Raw genomic sequence first — 22526 nt, forward strand, 5'->3', positions numbered from 1 at the left:
TAATGTTACCATAGTGTTTTTGGTATTGATTTCATCTCATTTTGCTTTTTGAAGGCATTATTGATATATTTAGTTTGCATGCGTAAGCGTAATGTTGAGGGAGAAAAGGAATGGGCATGAAGCATGGGATATGGTATGGTATGACATGACAAGGCATGATATGAAATTATGGATACATTTTTCAGTATCCACAGGTGGTGTAATATCCATATTCCAAGGAATAATGCAGTTAAAAAGTCAAGTCAAAATCTCATTTTACCTCAGGATATAATTATTGATTATATATTATATATTTTTCTTAACTACGAAGAGCGATTCATTTGGAGATGGTTCATTATAAAAGATAAGAGTCAATAGCAGTTTAATTATGTGCATTATGTTAATGTGGCTGATATTTCACTCCATTAACACCTACATCATATATTTTTGCATGCATGCAAATTATGCATGATTCGAAGCTTGCCATTGTATTTTTATTATAGGTTATACTAGCAAAATAATAACTCAAAATTATTTTATTTAACTCAACGTTCATGATTTTATATATATGACATTTATAATAACATATTTATTATATTTAATAGTATCCAATTATTTTAATAGTAATTTTAAAATACAAAACAAGTTATTCAGTGATAATTAAAGAATGCACAATAAGTTTTATTATATGGTTACAAACTTATGGTATCGATATTGATGTGGTAAATGGTAATGCACATTGGCAATGAATGAGTTCTTTGAGCTGAATGATAATAATCATAAACAAAAATATTATTTGTATACCAAAAACAGTCATTAGTTTTATATAAATACATGTATAATTTAATTTATTTTTAATGTATATTCGTATTTCAACATATATTTTATACTGATAAATACATGTATAATTTAATTTATTTTTAATGTGTATTCGTATTTCAACATATATTTTATACTGATGACTAACTTTAGTGCCTAATTTTAGTATATACATAGCATAACTTTAATCATAAATCATAATTGAGTATGGCTTTAGGTTTTTTTTTTTTAATTTTTTTTTCATCTTTTGTGAAAATAATAACATCCTTCAATTTGAATAGTCAAACTATGAGATGTATTGCAACAAACCAACCCTCACGTGAATGACATTTGTTCGTTCTCATCGTAAATAGTAAAAACTAGTCATAAAATTAGTAATAGCGAGTTTTATCCTATATTTTCACAGAAATATTTTTCAGTGGATTGAAAAGCAGATCGAGAATTCGAGATAGACAGATAAGTTTCTCTCAATCCAATTTTATATTTGTAGTGTGAATTCTATAATTACTTTTTCTATTTTCTATCGACAACAAGACAGTGACACTCAACATCAATGAGAATGCTGTTCAGCTATGCACTTCTTGTGTTCTGTACTTTGATGATAATCAGATATACATGTGCTATCGGCTATCTTTCCATCAAGAAATAACTTTAAGCTACACCTATTAATCCTTGACTACATTGAGATTGTAGAACATAAATCTAATTCTGAGACATGCTCTTGAACAACGTATCAAGTGTAAATCTTAGCAATTTTGTTAATTTGAAGTTAGAAACTGGAGATACACATCTAGTAAAACAACGAAGCTACAATCTCTCGACAAACAATACAATATTTGTGGTTTTTAGCCAACCTGAAAATTGACAGGCTCCTATGGCTCAGACTTAACAAGCTCCTCGACAGAATTTCGGTAATTAGCAATCAAGTCTCTGTAACAAGGAGAAAAATGAATACGTGTTTAGCATCAAGCAACTCAATCAAACATAGATATCAGATAAACATAGCACTAACCTTCGTTGATTTAGCAATTGCTCACTTTCTTCTAGCTTCTTGTTCTGTCCCTCAACTGTCTGCATTTAGCATCATCCAGAAAGTACAAACTCATATTAGACCTAGAATAGTACCGGTATAAAACAGCAAGTTAAAGATTCAACTTTTCTACTGTTTAAAGAACAATCATATCAAGATGCAGAATAGAATATGTATCATTCTTCTTTTCTGTGTTGGTCGATGCATGTGTTTTTTTAATTATCATGCATAGGTTGGACACATAAGTATAAATGCTAAAACCTCAAACCCAGCTCAAGACACACATAAATACACAAGTGCACACATGAGTGCACCTAGTACCAAAACCATAATAAAATTATTCAGTTTCAGCACACTTTTGAAGCTAAATATTTAGAAGTTCAAGTGTTTAATTAAATATGCCTATCCTCTATGTAGCAACCAATATATGTAAAAGCAAAGCATAAAATAAGAAACATATTTTACAACAGAAACAGAAATTGCAGAATCGCTAAATACCATCGCCTTGGTGCTAATGGAGTCGGAGATTGAGTTCAACAGTTGCTGGCACTTCTCAAAATGGGTGCTCAATTCAGTGATCTATAACAACAAAACCAACCAAATATGACACAAATGACTATTCAAACTTTCAAACAACCCTCAATTGGGAAGTTCAATTGCCAAAACGAAAAAAGAAAAAAAAAGGTGATTGATATTGAACAAAACAATGAAAACAAGGCAAAAAAAATGAATGAAATTTAAAACATATCATACCAATGCATCTGACTGTTGATCTGGAGTCCCATGCTCGATAACCTCAGCCAAATTCTCAACCAGCTATACCCAAAAATAAAACTAAAAAATTAAATATAAATCATAACAAAGCAACAATAACAATGAAGTTAAGGGGAAACTGGGTTAAGGTTACATGTAAGAGGTGGTAGTGTGAGGCCAGTGATTGGTGAAGGTTCTGCTGCTGCTGCTGCTGCTGCTGTTGCTGTTGCTGTTGCTGTTGCAGCTGCTGCTGCTGCTGTTGTTGTTGCTGCTGCTGCTGCTGCTGCTGCAGAAGAAGTTGCTGTTGTTGTTGTTGTTGTTGTTGTTGTTGTTGTTGTTGTTGCTGATAAAGCTGCTGCTGTTGTTGGAATTGAGGCTGTTGAGGTTGCTGAAACGTTTGATGGAGAAACTGTTGTTGTTGCTGCTGCTGTTGCTGCTGGTGGAGATAGAGGGGATCTTGAGATTGAGAATGGGTTGGGGTGTTAGTGTTGTGGGTTGGGATCATTGTCCAGTTTCCTCCTGAAGAAAACTGATCCATCGATTCAATTCAATTCTGCCCTTTGCAAACACAGATTAGGGTTCGAGCACCAACAATACCACTATTGTTTCTACATTAACCACCAAATACCATTAGAAGTTTAGAGGATGCAAAAGCCCCTAATATTACTTGAAAAATACACAAAAGCAAAATTGACACATGAATGAATAATCACAGTATATGTTTGAACTATGAACTATGCAAAAGCCCTTCCAGCTCACCAATTACAAGAATAGGACTAGGTCTAAGTGAAAATAGTATAAATAAGAGTAAAACTAGTGTAATAATTGTATGCAACAGTGATGAAATGAAATTTCCTTCTCATTGACTATGTTCTTCTCTAATTCCTCTTCTAAATTATAATAATTCTTCTTCTCCCTTATTACACACTCATCCAAATATTCCCCCTGATTCTTAATTCCATTCATACACCATTCTTAAGATAACAGCAAGAACAACAAATATACCAGTGAGAGGACGATGCCGACGGAACGAAGAAACGCTGCAGCCAGAGGAAGGGAGGGAATCACAGCAGCAGAGTGAGAAGAGAAATCAGGGGCAGAGGATACGGCGAAGGCTGGGTTTCCTTTTCGACCTTTTTTTTTTCAATGGATAACTAACAAAAAAATTCATCTCTTTAATAAATGGTGAACTGTATTTATATTTATCAAGGTTCTGAAAACCGGACCGGTCATCAAACCGCTTTAGTCATTGGTTTATTGGTCTAACCGGTCTAACCGTGGTTTAACCGAAAAAACCGTTCCATGATAAAATAATAAGTAAATTATAAATAAACATCATAAAATATCTTTCAAATTTAAAACCCTACACAAACTATCACCAACTAAATGTAATTAATCATCAAAATATGCAAAATAATTGCAGTGCACAAGTTAAAGATAGACAATATTACCTTAACGTAATTGAGTCAAAAAGTAAAACAAAACAGGCTCTTTTAATTCTTTTATGCTTGTAGGCTTTAATATAATCATTAATATAATCATTATCATACAGAGGAACTTTGTTGAAGGAATTTATGGCAACCAAAATAGGCCCTGCTTTTGTCTGAATTGTACAAGATATGATTAACAAGGTTAAATATTGAAGTTAGTTAATCAGACCAAACAAGAATATTTCCCAGTTGTCTCACTGAGTCCAGCCAAATGAAAAAAACATCACTGTGTACTATCGTAATTCTAGATCATATCTTACTTTCCCATCAGGCAGTGAAACAACAGAAAGCAGTTCCAGAAGATGTTGTTATCTTAAAACTGATTTCAAAGCCTAGAAGCAGAGTGAAATTAAAAACATGAAGCATATAATAAATCAAAAGATCACCAATTGCAATTTTTTTAATAAGAACAGAAGTTAAGAACAATGAAAAATGAAGAAAGATTAACATTTTTCAACCCAATTTTAACAAAGCTCATCACAATGATTAACAACAACAAAAAGCACTGAAGGAACAGTGAATCAGTAACATGGGCAGTGCAAATTTAAAATTTAAAAGTTATCAATTTAAAATCTATCATCAAATACAATCAGTGAGCAAAGCCAATCAACCAAGCACTCACTGAGCATTCTGTTATGATTCTGTGACTAGGAAGCAACAAATTCAGCAACAAATTCAAGTTACAGCAACAAATTTAACAAATCTTAGTAAAGTCCCGATTTACAGCAACATTTAGATCAGCAACAAGGCAAATTTATTGATTAGCAATTTTTTCGGCAACATGCAAAAATACAGGGAGAAGGGAAATCTGGAGAAGAGAGAACAGGGAAGCGATGGTGCAGGGACTCACCAACGGTCGACGGCGAGTCAGCGACCACCCCACGGAAGGCGACGAAGCAAGAGACAACCCCACGAGTTGCTTCTGCCGCCGGCGACGAGACAGGCGAACCACGAGATGCCAGTGACTGAGACGAGACTCGAGTGACACTGGGAGGCAGATTCGAGCAGAGACAACCACAGACGACGAGCAGCAACCAACGCGCACAGCTCGAGCACTCACTGGCGGAGGGAGGCGCGAGCAGCCGAGCACAGAGGAGAGAGGCGAGATGCGAGCAAACGACGCGGAGGATCCGGCGAGAGGCCCGAGAGCACGAAGACGGTAGTTCTTGAGTGCGACGGACGGCGGCAGCAATCTCCCACTCCGACAGACGGCGACGACGATTGGTGGAGGCTGCTAGGGTTTGGTTTCTTTGGCTGCTAGGGCATTTGCTGCAGAAAGGAGTTGGAGAAGTGGGGGATAAGTGGATAACGCGTCACGCGTGCAATCTTTTCCCTTTCAACAAAGGAAACGACGTCGTTTATGTAAACCGGCCGGCTTCCGATCCGATCTGACCGACCAGTTACTGGCCGGTTTAACGGTTCTCGAACGGTTTTAAATTGAGCGGTTTTACAAACTGGATCGGACCATTTTTATGATCGGTTTCCGATTCAACCGGTTCGACCGATCGGTCCTATCCAATTTTTAAAATTGATATTTATACTTGATAAATAAACTGTACTCCTAATTAGAAATTTTGTAAAATAAAATTTGATTTTTAAATAATTTTATTTTTTAATTTTATTTATAAAAAAATACATCAACATTTAATTTACAAATCTTTTATAAATATATATTTAATTATTTTTATTGTAGTTATAAATCTCTCAAGGAAAGGACAAATTTGTTGTTTATCTCTAAAAAATATACTGTTCAATACATGAAACGACGTTGTCGTTTGGAGCAGCCGCATTGCGCCCTCACCGCAACCTTGAACATTACAGACCTTATATCTAGGTCCGAGGGACAAGGCAAGGAACACAGCGGGGCGAGCATTAGATTCGTCGTTGCACTGTCCTCTTTCCTCTTCACATTTCCCTCAAAGGTTTCATCTTTCACGTGGATCCACCTCCATTTCACTTTCAGGTTTGATTTTTTTTTTTTTTTTTTGGTACTTGAACTTGCTGTATCAGCTGCAAATGCCGTCATTCTCAATTCAGCTATCCTTTGTAATAATTAACTCTTGTTTAGGCTCAGAATATTAATACAATTAGAGGATTAATTAACTCTTGATTGATTATGTGAATTAAAAGAGGGGGGGGGGGGATTATGAATTTGGTGAGGTTCTTTAGTTAGGATTGTTTATGATAGTTTATCATCTGTAAATTCAAAACTAAATACCTAATTAGAGTTCCGTGAATTAAGTATGATCAAAAGTAGGGGGTTTTTAAGCTTCATGCTTCAACTATCTTGATGTCTAATCAGATATTAGGAAATGAAAAAAAAGGGGAGAAGAAAAACTGTTACATAGATATGGATTCAGTACCCATACCCTATACATATAAGAGTAGGATTATGAAATTTTTGCCAAAAAGTACGGTACGAGAGGGTATATATAACATTTTTTTTTCATTATAATACTTTGAATAGTAAGTGCCCAACAACTACTAGTATCCGGTACAAGTAAAATAGCCATTTAGAAATGCCTATGCTTCAAAGTAGAAGAGGAAGAAGAAACCTTATTTACAAAATTTTATATTCATGACTAGAAAATGCCTTTCACATAGTTTTATGAGGGGATATGTAAAAGTTCTAATGCTATCTTACTTTCCCAACAGAATTTACATAAATTTTGATTCGGGCAGCTATGCGACTTCTGTGCCAGACTTACCCATTTTATCTTTCTCTTCATGCATATCTTGGGCGATACAATTGTGTCCAAATCTTGCAAGACAATCGTATCTGAAATTGTGATCTAGGGAGATGCATTGATTGCAATGCTTAGTGCAGAAGTAGGTTAACTGAAAAAATGTATCTGCTCTGGTGGTGTTGTAGAGATTTTTTCCTCAAGTCAATATAGCAAGGATAAAGCTCAATAGATCGATTGAATGGGGGTAAAGTTTATGTTTCTTGTGTTGAATCTGTTTTAGCTTGTGGCAAGCCATCCCGGTTGCCAAAATGGAGGAATACTGGTTATCTATTTGCAAAAGAGTCATAGTTGCTAAGAACTATAGTTGTAATTTGAAACTGACTTTGGTGATCTGATCTAAACTTCAACACCGAATAGCTTTGATTCTGGGTGCATTAAGTAAACCATTTTAGTACTGGCTAACTTTGACAAAATCAAATTCACACTAGCTGATGAGTTCTTGATGGCACCTTGATTCCCTTTTCTTGTAATGATTATTGATTATTGGTGAATAGAAATGTCTCGAAGTTACAATGAAAATATAAAGCTCTACACACAGGACCAACAAGAATTAGTGTTGATAGGATTAAAGTGAAAAGTAATTATTCAGTGCTCTAACTGCAGCAAGATACAAAATTTAGGAACAGAGAACAAAGCTTATCAACATCTGTGCCCTCAAGTTAGACCCTGCTTTTGATTGAAGATCATGATATTCATGATTAGAATGGCAAATAGCAAGTGTTAGGGAATAAGTAATATAATATAGTGTTAGTGGCCTTGGGCTTATGTTAGTCTTAAAATGTGTTTTATTCCTCAGTATAAATAGACAAGATGACTCCCATAATTAAGTTAGTCACTCCTTTTACTCTCTTTCTCTAATTTCAAGCATGCCTGGTCATACCAGGTGAAATTGGCTCTGTGTACCATTCAATGCTATTGAGAGATCTTTAAAAAGGCCAACATTCGAAGGAAGATGAAATATGGTTTTAAACTGATGTCAATGGCCCAATTCTAGTAATGTTTTAAAGACCATCAACTTCTGAAAGGGATAAGTCTTTTATGACGTCTTATATTGTTTAGACCTACCATTTGTCAGATGATTCTATAAACCAAATTTGATCATAATTTAAAATTTTTGGATAGAATACATACAATCAAAAGTAATGTTCCATAATTCTCTAGTTGGACTTGTTCTGTAAGAACAGGTGCCAATTATAGGAGAATCAACAAATATTAAATGAGTAAACCTCTAGGACTTGAGCAAAAGAGGCAGTTTCATCCTCTTCCTGGTATGTATTATTCACTGCAAAAACAGAAAATGTGTACAATAGTGGTAGCCTGTTAGATGTTGAGTCTCTCTCCTAAATCTGATTCTATTTCAGCTTTCTAACAGCACTCTTCGTCTCTCCCACACCCTGTATAGTTCTAAGTTCTAACAACCTCACTCCCGTGCCATTGCCAACTCAGCACACTTGGTTACAAATGTGCACCCGTACTCTTCCTTAATTCTGTGTCTATTTTCTTATTTCACCCTTTCTTTCATGCACTCTATTAAGCGAGTTACTAAGTTTTGTGAATACTTGTATTGCGCTTGAAAATGGTTTCATGATTGCTATTGTACACATTTTTTGTATGAGAAAGGCCTTTCATTTTTAGAGGGTTAAATAGTAATCCTTGAAAGTTCATAGTTTATTGCTGGCATGCATTTACATTGATGTTGCTGATTGACGGAAACCGGGGTTTTCTTTGTGTATGGAAATGGCATTCCTATGCTAATATGTAATAAACTTGCTCAGTATGCAAGTTGGTGTCAATCTGATTTGCTCTTTTGCAGGTAGAATATGGCAATAAAACCAACAGTTGCATTGAGAGCTATACTTGTTGGAGGGGTTGCAGCATTCGCTAAAATAGCCGGCGCAATGAAGGCAGCAGGTGGTGTAAAAATGGGCGCAGCTGCGGCTGCAATGACAGCAGCAGCAACCGCAGCTGTGGCAGGATCAAAACAAGAACAAAAAGATGCTCCTCAACAGTCTCCAAAATAATGTATCTTTATCTGTTTCCGGATTTCTTTATGTAGATTAGTTGAATCTTCCCCGAGTTTTATGGGAACAAAGAGAGCCATTTGCGGATTGTGATATAAACAGATGGTGAATATAATAACCACTTCAAATGTTCTGTTAGATATGGAATCATGGAGTCTTAAATGAAGCTGTACACTCAGCTGAGTAGTGTGTTTTAGATGTTGTAAATTTTATTTTGCAAAATGACGACTTTGCAGTGAATTTATTTTATTTTATTTTTTTCAATTTTCCTGTGCCAGTTTATGTTTGTATTTTTATATAAAGTTTATTTTAATACTTAATAACACGATTTCATTTTTGCATAATGATTAGTTATTTAATGTTGATTATGCTGGCTTCCACAATGTTAAAAGTAGTATGGAATGGTCTAGTGGTGAAGGGTTTATGTAGTATGTATGAAGTTATAGTTTTAAACTTCATTGCTATAAATGTAACAAAAAAAAATGGTAGTTGCAACCTTTGGGGGAAATGTTGGTTGTGCTTGCAATTGAGTTAGAACGTGGAGTTGGAAACTGATGCTAGAAGTGCATAGAAGGACAATAGAACAGTGTTCGGAACATTATGCTATATAGCTTGAATTTTAGGCACTTTAAATGTAATTGATTCCTACACATTAAACAAGGTGTTGATAACTTTAGCAAAATTTGCTAGAGAATCTAAGAGAAACGGAAATGGATCAATTTTTTGTTTCACTTGAGAGGATAAAATGTTATCTCTCATCATACATTTTATAGGTAGGACCAAGAGAAAACATTGAACGATTATAAATTACACTTTATTCTTCCAATTGAAAAAAAAAATTGAGATGATCTATTCACAATAAAAACAGGTTTGGTTTAGTTTATAAGAGGAGAGGTAAGTAGTCTAATTGCTAGTTTTAGTTGTTTTAGTTCTTGCTTGCTATTAATTTACTATCTGTTTGATCTCTTTGAGCTGCACTAACAGCCATAAGGGCAATAGTCTTAGTCCTAGTTGCTGCCTATAAATACTAGTTGATTAGTTAGTTTTAGTTTTTGTAAAATTTCTGTTAGATCTGTTAGAATAGGAGAGGAAGAACTCCCTCCATAGTTGGTAGTTTCACCAGTGTATTTCAATGAGAGACTGATTTGCAATTTCTAATTCATCAATAAAGCCTCTAAATCTATCGGAATCCTTGGGTGAGTCTTGGGTGGGTTAAGCTCCTAACTCTCTTTTGCATATTAATAGTCAAGATTATAACATAAATTTTTAATAACGTTTATTTTATGTAGTGTAAAATATACTTTTTGAGATGCTGTCTTAGCAACTCAATAATTAAATTCTAAAGATATAATTAAAACATATTTGAAACATCAGAAATAAAATTTAAAATAAAATAAATGTTAAAGATAATTTTAAAATATTTTAAAAACTTTTAAGATATTTTATTCTTTTGTTTAAGTAGTCATGTTAAGCATAGTTATAAAAATCGAACTAGACCAGCTGGTTTAACTGAAAAATCAATGAACCGAATTTTAATCCGATTCGGTTTACTCATTTGGCTGTCTAAGGAAGTTGTGCTTCTAAGTACAATATTTGACAAATACTAATTATATAGTATACATAAATATCTAATTTAATTTAATTTTTTATTTTTATATTTTTCAAATTAATTATATTTTAATTATATACCATTATTAATATAAATATAAATTTCACTAAAAATTTATTAATTTACTTTATCTATTTTATTGCTAGTATTGTGATTAAGGTTATTTGTTTTGATATTAGTGTTAAAATCTACTGATATTATAGTTAGATAATAGGCTTTGTGAATTAATCATTTTTTTTATTGTGTCAAATTAAGATACTATTGTAGTATTACTGATAAATTTTATGGTTTTTTATATTAGTTATTTTTAGAAGTGGAGACTTGATTCTTCATAAAATGTTGGTGAAAATATGTATTTCAAATTTTAATTTTAAGTTTTTAACTATTTTATATTTTATATTTTATAGTTACGTGAGATCGGTTTTATCGGTTCAACCAATAATTTATCGGTTGAACTAATAAATCAGTGAACCAATAATTTAACTGGTTCGATCACTGATTCGATTCTAACAACTATGATGTTAAGTAATTAACTTTTTTTAGTTAATATTAGTCAATTTTTTAAAAATTATTTTATTTATTTTAAATTATAAACTTAAATACTAAAATTAATTAATATTAGCTGACTAAAATTGAGTTGCTATACTTTCTCTTTAAGGAGTTATAAGTTATAACATTTGACTATCCATGTATCTCAATTAGAATTTAGTAGTGCGTAGTTTGTAGCACTGTAGCAGTACTTTGAGTGCGAGAGTGGAGCCGTTTGAAAAAATGGATCCTTTTAATTTTTTTAATAATCAAAGAAAGAAAGTGTAATTTTTTATTTTTTAATATTTTTTTTATATTTTTTAAATCTTACTTATAAAATTAATAATAAATAATTATATTTTATTCTTTTAATTATTAAAAAAGATTGAGAAGATCACCACCAAAAAAATTGAGGTTGGTGTCGGACAAGAGCACGAGGAATACGAATAGGATAGATGACTGAAAATGTTAACAGCAACCCATGTGAATCAAAATCAGAATACCATTTCCCTCCATTTCTTTCTCTTTATTCATGCCCTCACACACACCTGTCCTTTTTTTACTCTATTTTGAACCAAAATTAAGTTGAGATTTTAAGCATATAAAAAAATTATTATACAAATGCAAACAAGTTTTATTATTGATCTATTATAAATTTAATTATTCTATTGATTGACTATTTAGTTAAAAGAATGTAAATAAATATGTATAAATTGATTTAGGATGTGTTTGGTAATTACGTTTGAAGGAAAAAGTACGTTAGAACTTTTTGAAAGCTTCAATTTTTTATTTGGCTAATTTTTTTTAATTTTTTTCATAAAATCACGTCTACAAGAAGTAATAATTTCTAATTTTTCCGTTGCACTAACGTGCTTTTAGCATTACCTTCAACATTTATTTTTCTTTTACCAACTTTATTTTTTATACATGTTATTGCATTATTTATAAAATTCTTATTATTTCTCTATAATTTTTTTATTATTTATTATTTATATTTTTTATTAATTTTTTATTTGACATTATATATTTTTATAGTTATAATTTTTATGTATTATATTTATTATTATCTTTTTATAATAGAATTTATTGATCCCATTAGGTAAAATAAATTAAACAAAAAAATTAACCATAAATGATAATAATAATAATAGTTAAAAATTATAACCTACTAAAAAAAATACTAAGAATATTAAAAATATACTATATAAAAAACATAAAAAAATGTATAAAAAAAATTAAATATGTATAAAAAAATAACATTATAATTTAATGTCATGTCCTTTTAAGTAATTATCTATCTAAAAGTGATTTTAACTAATATTATCCAAACAATATTTATTTTATTAAAATCAATTTTGATAAAGAATTGCTAAACATAAATCATGTTGAGTTACTTCTACCCAAAATCAATTCTATAAAATCACTTTTATTCAAACTCCAATTTGACAAACCACAATCTAAACACACACTTAGTGATTGATTTTAATATACATGTAATTTTATATATATATAAATATGTGTGTGTTTTTAATAAAAAATATTTTAACAATACAATTCCTTGATAGAATATTGATTGCCAACTTGATTTTGATAATTATGTAACACTCATATCAAAGCAAAAATGAGTAGTATAGTATATGGTGGGTAATAATGCTCATATGAATATAAAATCAAATAGTGTCTATAATGCAATATTATCTCACTAAGACACTAACTAATACTTTGTTTTTTTTTTTCTCTCCTATAAAATATAGTATTGTCTCAGTAACTTAATAAAGTAGTCTTTTTATTATATAAATTTTCAAAATCCTATCCACTATTTGGCTATAATCTCTAATAAATTGTTATATACTAATGCAACATTTTGAAAATCTTTTTAAATTATAATTTTATTAATATATGAAATACATGGAAATTAAAACAAGAATAAGCCCACACGCCAATTAATTATAACTCAAATGACATAGTCTTTTCATACTCATCTAAAATATCGCGAATTCGAATCTCCTTATCTTTAGTAAAAGAAAAAAAAAGCCCACACAGGGTGTAGAAACTGGTCCAATCATATATAGGTGAAGATAAACACACATACATAATTACACTACATATATAGATGAGTTGGAGAAGAAAGTGATGGAGGCTTATATAGTCAAACACAAAAGGTGACATTGATTTTGGCCAAAGGAGATGGAAGAAAAGAAAAAGGCATCTTTATAATCTTTTTACAACGACAAGTCAACTAGGATTATGGCTCAATATATATACATGCCCATCAATAAACAGAAAAAACACATACAACAAACAAATACCCTTCAATCATTCTGGCAACTCTTTCAGCTTTTAGAGCTACCAATATCCACTTATTAATTATTATTGTTGTTTTTGCATTCTTATTACCTTGTGACTTTTAATTCAGATTTTTTTTTCCAGCCAAAAAGCACTCCCAACAAATCACATCTACACCCAATATAAACAGTATAATATAGTACATAATGTTTTTGTTAATTATTATTATAAAGAATTTTATATATATTTAACTAAGTTTATTATTAGTATGTAGTTATTATGACATCATATAAGTGTAAAGATAAAGACAAGACAAAAATTGTATATTATTGTAATTCTTTATTATTTTTATTTTTAGAAGAACAAAAATACAATGAATTTATAATGTTACAATTATCTTCACCTCCAAACAAACATTTTTATATTTTGATTACACATGTATATATTATATTATGTATGTTAAAAATTCAAGATAATAACTCAAGAGAGAATTTGCTATGTAGATACTATTATATGAATAAACAATAAAAAATGTTTATTTACATGTCAAAGAATATTTTTCACAGCCGTACAATCAGGGGAGGAGCTAGATAAAATATTAAAGAAGACCAAAAATATTTACACAATAAAATAAGACTAAAATAAAATTTTATGGGGTTAAACTGAAATTTACATATAATTTATATGTAAAAATTTAAAATTAGGGTGACCATTGCCCCCTTTTTATGTACGTAGCTTTGTCCCTGCATACAATCACAATCGTTTTCTAAGATGACTATTTATACGATTAATTTAAAAGATAATTATTTTTGTTAATGTTGTGTTATGTGATTAAATGTATGTGTAAAATAATTTTACACTGACAGTGCATCAAAATTAAATTCAATCTAAATATAATAAAAAAACTTAACCTAATATATTTTTCTTTTAGACAAATTGAACATTTTAATAAATATATATAATAAAACTAATACTTAATTAAAAAATTAAAAATGAAAACTTTACATTTTTATTTTTAATCATACAAAAAAAAAAAAAAAATTGAAGACACTAGTTACAAAATCTAGCAAGAATGTATGGCTAAGAAAGAGTGTGCTTTTTGCTGTATCTATATTCTCTAGCTACCAGCTTAGCTAGCCCACCACCCTTTCCCTTTACATTGTTTAGTTGTGTCTGCACCTTCCCTATCTCACACAAAGATAACTCACTACTTACATGAAAATGACAAACATGCAATTATACCATATCATTTCTATATCTTTAGCCTAGCTTCTTCATCAATTAACCAAAGACATTTTTAAACAAAAATCAAACACAATTTATTAGTTTCCCTTCTCATGTAAAGGTAGGAGAATATAATAATATGGGTAGGATCATAGATTATTGGTACGTACTATGTATATTTGTCCCTTTTTTTTAATCCTTTCCTTTTCATGTGTGTATGATGGAGGCTCAGTACACAAGAGCATTGGGATTCAGAGGAATCTTTCGCTGCAGAGATGTTTTGCCTTTACAAAACCAATGAAAGTTGAGGTGGTAACGCCACTTTCAATGCATGCTTAGCTTGTTTATTATTACTATATCAATTCTCAATTTATCAATATATTACTTACATTGACTTAATAATGTGAAAAAGCATATATAGTCTAAGCTAGGAGTTTAGGGATAAGCATATCTGTCTCGCATTTCTCTTCTTGTAAAGTTCCTACTTAAACACACATGTAATTATTACCCTAATGATATGTATATATACCTTAAGAATATATAATAATAATAATAATAATAATAATAATAATAATAATAATAATTAGTCCCATATAATGTAATTATAATTATGTGTTTTAGTAGAAATAAAATATTAAAAATTATATTTTCCTTAGATTTTACTAAATATTATTTGGTAGAAAATATAAAACTATTGAATCTAAAAACAAGTAGGTCATATATATTTTTTAATTTATTTATAATTGAATATTTATTAATTTTTTTTGTCAAAATCTTGTTACTACATTTATTTATTTAAATTTATTACTACTAGTGAATTGATAGGTATATACTTCCATCCATATCAATTCACTTGTTCTATTTTTTAAATTCTGAAAATAAATTGATTAATTAAATAATAGATATAATCTTGTATTTTAAAGAAAAAACTGTAATTTAATATAAGTGAGGAGAAGATGACATACTTACTTAGGTCTCTTTTTTAATATTTTAATTTTCAAATGCTGCTATTAAAAATATATTAGTAGACTTAACATGATAATTTAAGATAATGATCTGAGTAGAAATAAATTAAACTAAAACTAACTTATCACATTTAATTTCTATAATTAAACCACAAAACAAAAAAACATTAGTTTACAAGCTAACATGCATGCACATCTGTCATATTAACGAATGCTCCCTCTTCTGAAGAATCCAATGCTTAATAATATATGCTCCCCTACCATATAATATATAATTAACAAACTTTATTCGGACATATTTTCTCTCCATACCTATATCTATATAATATTTTGTTGCCTCTTGCTAACAAAAACATGTGTGGCCATACAGTTTTGTTGTTTTGTATTCATGTTTTTGTTGTGATTGTGAATATAAGATTCAAATTAAAGCAACAATTATATTTATTTTTATATCCCAATTAATCATTATCACCTAAATTAAACTAATCATTGTTGTCTAATTATCTTATTTTGAAATATAGTAAATGTAGGGACTTTCCCCAGTACCTAATATTGTTCCAATACTTAACCAAAGAGTTATATATAAGAAAATTATGTGTAATTTTTAAATAGGCATGCATCTTTTAGTTGAATAAAAAAAATTAAATCCCATAACTACATATATAGAAGGTTCGGTGGAATTATAAATTTATGTTCATAGACAATGCAAAATTGTAATTTTTAACTCTCAATAATTGAATGAAGCATAAACAAGCTTAATATTTGAAATTATACAGATATTTAATTATATATTTGTAAAATAACTCTCTCACACACTTGCTACAAAAAATTAAAATAAAATGAAAAAGCCCAAATGAATAATTTAATTGAATAAAAATATAAAATTACATAGTGGATCTATATTAAAATCTCTTTATGTTGGTTCCATTAGGCCTATAAAAAACTCTTAACTTTCAATAATGATAAGAAAATAGTGTAATTTATGTTATTTTGCTATCTATTGATGATGATCCAATAATGATTCTTAATCTATCTATCCATGGACATAATTGAGTATCCAAAATAAGTACTTAAGGAACTAAGATTGTAGAACGTCCTTCCCTTTGGGAAGATTTACACAATATCATCAACAAAAACTAAAAGCTAAATACAAAAAGTAACAGAATAAAACAAAATTATATATTAATGATTAAGAAAAAAGAAAAGTAAATCCATATACACATTAAGATTGACCTAATAATTAACCTTAATTAATTAATTAATTAATTACCAATGCTTTTGAGGTAGGTTTTGCTGATCATTCATACAGTTTCCCATAGCAGCAATGTTGAGAATGTCACTATGGGAAAGTGGCCTTAGACCCAAGAAATCCCTCGTCAACTCTTCTTTTGCACCGCCGCCACGGCCACCACCACGGTCATTGGCGGTGGTGGTTGTTGCCTTTGGAAGAGTATCATGCAACAAGAAGTTATTATTATTATTGCCATCATTACCATTACCGTTACCATTATCATCACCATCTTTCTTTGTGATATTATTATTACTAACAAGAATTCCACCAAAGGGATCATCAAACTGTGCCGCTTCAAATCCAGAAGAGAAAGAGTTCATCATCATGACATCATGAAGAAGAGAAGAAGAAGAAGAAGGAGCAGCAGTTGTGGTGGTAGTGGTGGTGGTGGTTGTGGTGATATGGTTATGGTTATGGTGGTGGTGATCACGTGAGGACAAATTCAAAGGAAAGTGATTAAGAGTGGCAGAAGGATTAACAGACACGTGACTTTGATGGTGGGGCCCAATGCTGCTGCTCATGGTTGCACCCATCTGAGCTGCTTTTTGCAGCAAAGCTGTTGCTGACATGTGAGCTGAAGGGTACCCTTCAATTGTGGGACCACCAACACCTACAAGCCTAGGGTTAGGGTTTGGATTTGGATTTGGGTTCTCATTATTTTCATGGAGATTCAAAAAGTCTTGACCTTGATGATTATTTTGTGATGGGGTTGGAGTATTACTACTACTACTGCTACTTCCAAGCCATGGGGGTAGTTCTGTCCTAACAAGGTTGAAACTTTGGTGGTGTAACTGTAATGGCTCTTTCTTCAATGGGAAAATTTGGGGATTATTGAATTGATGATGAAGTTGGGGTATTGTTGTTGTTGAAGTGGTGGTGGTGGTTCTTGCTGTCTCTTGTGCAAGTGCATCACAGAAGGCTCTGTGGGTTATGAAACTGTCCCTCCTGTAATTGAAGAAAGAGAGAGAGAAAGAGAGATCATATCAGAAAAGAGAATCACAAACAAACACACACAAGAAAACAAAAACTAATGAAAGATGTTACTTAAAGTGTTAGTACTATTGTGTTGTGTATGACACTCACACACTACACTACTCCAGAAATTATTCAAACACCATTATATTTATCTTTCTCTCTCTCTCTCTCTCTCTCTCTGTCTTTCCAATTTAAAAACAAAAACAAAAAAATTAAACAAAGGAAATTATCTGGGAGTACTTAAAGAGTGGATAGTGCATGTTAGGTGGTACATTTAATTTAAAAAAAAAAAAAAAACAAACTAAGAATCTGCACTCTCATGAGGTGTTTATACTTTATGGGAGACTTCTATATTAATGAAATAAAAGGTCCATTCAATAGTGTATCATGTCTCATCTGTCCTCCTATATATCCAAGAAGAAAATGTTTACACTCTTTCTATTTTAAAACACCAATCATTTTAGAATTTAGAAACATAAATTATATTAATTTTTTTCCAACCCCATTAACAAAACTGCTAACAAGTATTGGTAATTCTAACAAACTATTGTATATATTAAAGACTTCAAAACTTTTCTCTATTGGAATAAATTTTCACTTCTAATATCTCTAGCATATGTTCAGAGACCAATTTACCATAGAAACCGAAAGAAATGAACAAAATAAATAAATAATAAATGATTTCAAATAATAATTCAAACACCATATCTCAGTCAACCTCGGATTTCAAAAATCCCATCCTTCATAAATGAGAGTATAGATGTTGGTCTGACACTAGTGGTGAATAAAAATTAACTAGAACTCATAGTAGTAGTAGTAAATTTCACATGTCATTCATTATTTTCCTAATTTATCATTTCTTTTTTTTATTATTATTACTTAATTTTCTTAAGCATTTATGTCATCCTCTTCTGCATTTTTTGCCATAAAAATTTAGTTAACTTTAATATTCACCTAGCAGCCCACCAAAATCAAAACATATACACAAGTTTCAAACTCACTAATTATATCATTGACAAATTAATTATCAAAACAAAATAACCAAAAACAACTGCATCTAAATTTTCATCGCTCTTAAAATATACTTCAAATCTTTACCACTTAACACCACATATCTTATCTTACAGAAGACAGATGATTCAGTAATTTTAATCGATGATTTCAATGTTCACATTTTATATAGTTTGAATGATACAAGAATAGTAGTTAGTTACCTTGAGAAGAGAGTTCCACAGTCACATCTGTACTCTCTAGTGCCACAGGTCTTGGAATGCGCTTTCCAATCAGATTGAACTGCATACTTCTTTGAACACTTCTCACACTTCCACTTCTTCTCACCATGCTTCCTACAGAAGTGTTTCTTGATCCCAGTCAAGTCCCCCAGGGCCCGTGACGGGTCGTGGTGGACGCAACTGGGTTCAGGACACACGTACACTTTCTTCCTTATCTCTTTGCTTGTTCTCTGCTTCAGCTTCCATGGTAGGTTGTGGCCTCTTCTGTGGAGTTGTAGGTTTTGGTCTCTCTGGAACCCTTTGTTGCAGATCTCACACATGAATCTGTTTGTTGCTAAGAGAGATTTTGGAGATAAAGCTATTACCTCAGCATCTGGGTCTGAACCAATTAGAAGGAAAAAGAAAAACATCTTTAATTACATAATAACTCTCAAGAAAAAGAAAGGAAAAGAAGCTAAGGAAGAAGAAGGGAACCTGGGTTGCCGGGAAGGTTTCTCTTTTTCTTTGATGGTGGCTGTGTAGAAGTGTCAGATGATGTTGGTGGTGGAGTCATGAAGGTTCCAATTTCAGTTCTTGTACCTGAGGAAACACTGTTATTACCTTCGTTTGAAGCTGAAGTCAAATTAGACATGTTTTCTTCCACTACCACCACTTGTTGCTGCTGCTGATTTTGTTGTTGTTGGAATATCAAACTCTTCATCATGCTCATATAATTAATTACTTGATTTCAAATAAGCCTCTAAGAATGGTAGCTATGTATATATATATGTCTACGTATGAGCCATAGATCTTTTTGTTTTTGGTTTCTGGGATCTAGAGGAGAAAGGTTGCCGAAAACAGAAAAAGTAGGAAAAAGAAGTGAAGTGCAGTAATAGAGTTGATACTTGATAGTTGATAATGAGGAAAATGGTATCTGAAATCCGGGTGAAAAGAAAGGGAAAAAGGAAAGGGAAAAGTTTGATGAATATATAGTATTCTTCTCTCTCTCTTGAATGAATGAAAGTGATTTGGTTTCACACTAAGCTTAAGGCAGTGGTGGTTTTGGCAGTGAGGCAAAGAGACAAGTAGTAGTTTTGGTTTTTATTGAAATGAAGAGATGAGAAGGGAAGAGAAGAGAAGTGGAAGAAGCTTAGGAGGAGAAGGAGGAGGAGAGTGAAATATTATGTTTAGTTTTATAAAGCTAAGATGAGAGAAAATCCAATTACGGCCACACAAATATGAACAAAAAATATAGACAGAGAGAGAGAGAGGGGGAAAAAAAAGGTGTGGATGAGAAGGGTTTTAATTTGTTTGCAGTAGAAATTAGAAAATCACAAGGAGGAGGGGAACCCTACTGCTAACATACACACACTCTCTTAACACCTTGTATTAACAAAAATGTTTTTGGTAGACTAATATCAATAATTAATATTAGTATGTATATAAATACATTTATAATTTAATTTATTTTTAATATATATTTTATACTCGTAATTTATTTTGATAGTTAATTTTGATGGTACATATAGCATAGTTATTATGTTAAATAAGACGAAAATTTAGGTACAGTTAATTATTCGATCTAATAATTGAAAGCTGTTAAGTAATTTATTAATAAATTTAATTAAATTATCATTTAATGTCTAACGTTTTTAATTATCAATTTTACTTAAAATTAACTATACTTAAATTTTTATATAAAAATATCTCTAAGTAAATATGATATTTAAAAATAATAAAATTATTTAATATATTTAATTAAATTATTTAATATAATATTTTAATATTTTAACTAATATCTTCACATAATAATATTATAAAATAAAATGTTCAAATTTTAGTCATTTTAAGGATACTTATTAGCAAAATTCTAATGCATTTTATGCATAATTTGTTTTAATAACATATGATTACATGATTGTAAAAAAAAAAACATTTTGATGATACTGTTAGTTCTTGAATATTATAAGGTGTTCAAGTTTTAGATTGGGTATTATATGATATTTAATGTTATATATATAAAGAGAACGTGGTTCTTTCTTTTTATTAACTAATTTTTAAGATATAATAATTTTCTATTTTTCTTAAATACTTAACAATAATATCAAATTAGTCTATATATCTAGCTAATATAATTATAAATTTAATTTTGATATACCAATTTACACTGATATCAAATTAAATTCATTCTTTCAAATAATTATATTAAACTATATATATTAGAATTCACTAAACAAATAGTGATGTATGTACTATGTAGCAGTGATGAATCAGTGTTGTTGAAATTAACTTTTGTTCTTATTTTATACACATCCTGGCTCCTTGTAATTCTCCTTTGGACCATAAAGTAAGCACAAAAAAGGGTTGAAAAAAGCATCATAAAAAGATAAAAGAGAAAGTAGTATGATTTGAATATATGGAGGTATAGATAGACAAATAGTAGTGATGAGTGGGAGAAAGAGAAAAATATGAGAAGGGGAAAGTGTTTTGTATGTGTCAAGTTCAGTTCTACTATTATTTTAAATTATTACTATTAGACCCTTAGCTTCTTCTAGTTTCTTATTTCTATCGATCGGCTTTCTATATTTACAGTGATATGATTGATTCATTGATTAAATTCTAACAAGCATGGCTAAAAGGTATCTCTAGCTACCTTAATTCTTTTTTATACAATTTGTTGTTTCATTGTATATCATTGTAGCTATTGACTATATAAAAAGCTGAATTTCTGACAATTTCTGCATGGTTCTTTGAATTATATCATAAACAAATTAAAGAACTTGATGGCTTATTTAAATATACATATATAGATATAGATCTACTAAAGCTGCCTAAGAATAATAATATTACTGTTCAGAGACACCTCTCATCTTATAATAAATAAATATTGTATATATACGTTAATTATTATTAAATAGAAGAAGCAAGATAAATTAGTTGTAATAATTAAGTAATTAAGTAATGAGTATTTAAATTGTATAGGAAAATAGTATAAAGTTGTGAAGTTGCATTATTGTCTTTTATATTACCGCCATATCTTAACAGCCACAATATTTGTCGCTCATGTCATTTTCATTTATTATAAGTCATTATCAGTATGAAAAGCATGCATTACGAATAATATAATTATATAAGATTATTAATTTCAAGTTTCAACTTGGAAGAATCAAATTGGAATAGTCTTGCGTGGACTACATTGGTTTGATGATGCTAACCCTCAATACTCAACAGTGGACCTTAGTTTCAAATTTTTGCGGACTTATTTTCGAGTATAATGACTTAAAAATAATATTTTTTTATGAATTATGTTCCAAGACATAAAACATAATTCTCACGCTATTTGATATTTCTAGGGATTATATATATTTCGAATATTTTGATTCTCATCAGAGAGATTGAGAAAAGATCTTAAATATAAAATTACTGAAAAAAACTCTTCAAAATAGTGATAAAAAAATTTATAGTTAAACATGTTGAAGATATTTTAATAAAGTTAGTTTTAATAATGTATTAATAGTCTAAAAAAATTTTATACGTACATCAAATTATATATTTTTAATAATTAAATATTAATATCTAAATAATTATTTAAATAAAT

At 30.3% G+C, this 22526-nt stretch overlaps 3 protein-coding genes across 6 annotated transcripts; 1 reads left to right on the forward strand and 2 right to left on the reverse strand.

Annotated features, from left to right (window-relative positions):
- Positions 1–1342: 1342 nt before the first annotated feature.
- On the reverse strand, positions 1343–5405 carry MED9 (mediator of RNA polymerase II transcription subunit-like protein). Of its 4 annotated transcripts, XM_016320943.3 has the most exons (7): positions 4922–5405; positions 3587–3735; positions 2736–3189; positions 2582–2644; positions 2327–2407; positions 1811–1869; positions 1343–1728 (listed from the first exon to the last, which is right to left on the reverse strand). In XM_016320943.3, exons 3-7 carry the CDS (start codon positions 3117–3119, stop codon positions 1671–1673), a joined length of 645 nt encoding a protein of 214 aa, XP_016176429.1. In that variant the 5' UTR covers positions 3120–3189; positions 3587–3735; positions 4922–5405; the 3' UTR covers positions 1343–1670. The 4 variants fall into 4 exon arrangements, with proteins under 4 accessions (XP_016176429.1, XP_016176430.1, XP_088356020.1 ...); XM_016320944.3 differs by lacking the exon at positions 3587–3735; XM_088499894.1 differs by having other exon boundaries at positions 3587–5344.
- A 489-nt stretch (positions 5406–5894) lies between these two features.
- LOC107619199 (uncharacterized) lies at positions 5895–9103 on the forward strand. Its single transcript, XM_088499710.1, has 2 exons — positions 5895–6034; positions 8632–9103. Exon 2 carries the CDS (start codon positions 8639–8641, stop codon positions 8837–8839), a length of 201 nt encoding a protein of 66 aa, XP_088355836.1. The 5' UTR covers positions 5895–6034; positions 8632–8638; the 3' UTR covers positions 8840–9103.
- A 7399-nt stretch (positions 9104–16502) lies between these two features.
- LOC107618586 (protein indeterminate-domain 7) lies at positions 16503–19998 on the reverse strand. The gene is made up of 3 exons (XM_016320696.3): positions 19424–19998; positions 18932–19328; positions 16503–17687 (listed from the first exon to the last, which is right to left on the reverse strand). The coding sequence occupies exons 1-3, from the start codon at positions 19656–19658 to the stop codon at positions 16718–16720; spliced, it is 1602 nt and encodes a 533-aa protein (XP_016176182.1). The 5' UTR covers positions 19659–19998; the 3' UTR covers positions 16503–16717.
- Positions 19999–22526: the final 2528 nt, after the last annotated feature.

Source organism: Arachis ipaensis, chromosome B9, assembly GCF_059453495.1.
Source record: "Arachis ipaensis isolate K30076 ecotype BB chromosome B9, ASM5945349v1, whole genome shotgun sequence".
Classification (NCBI taxonomy): domain Eukaryota; kingdom Viridiplantae; phylum Streptophyta; class Magnoliopsida; order Fabales; family Fabaceae; genus Arachis; species Arachis ipaensis.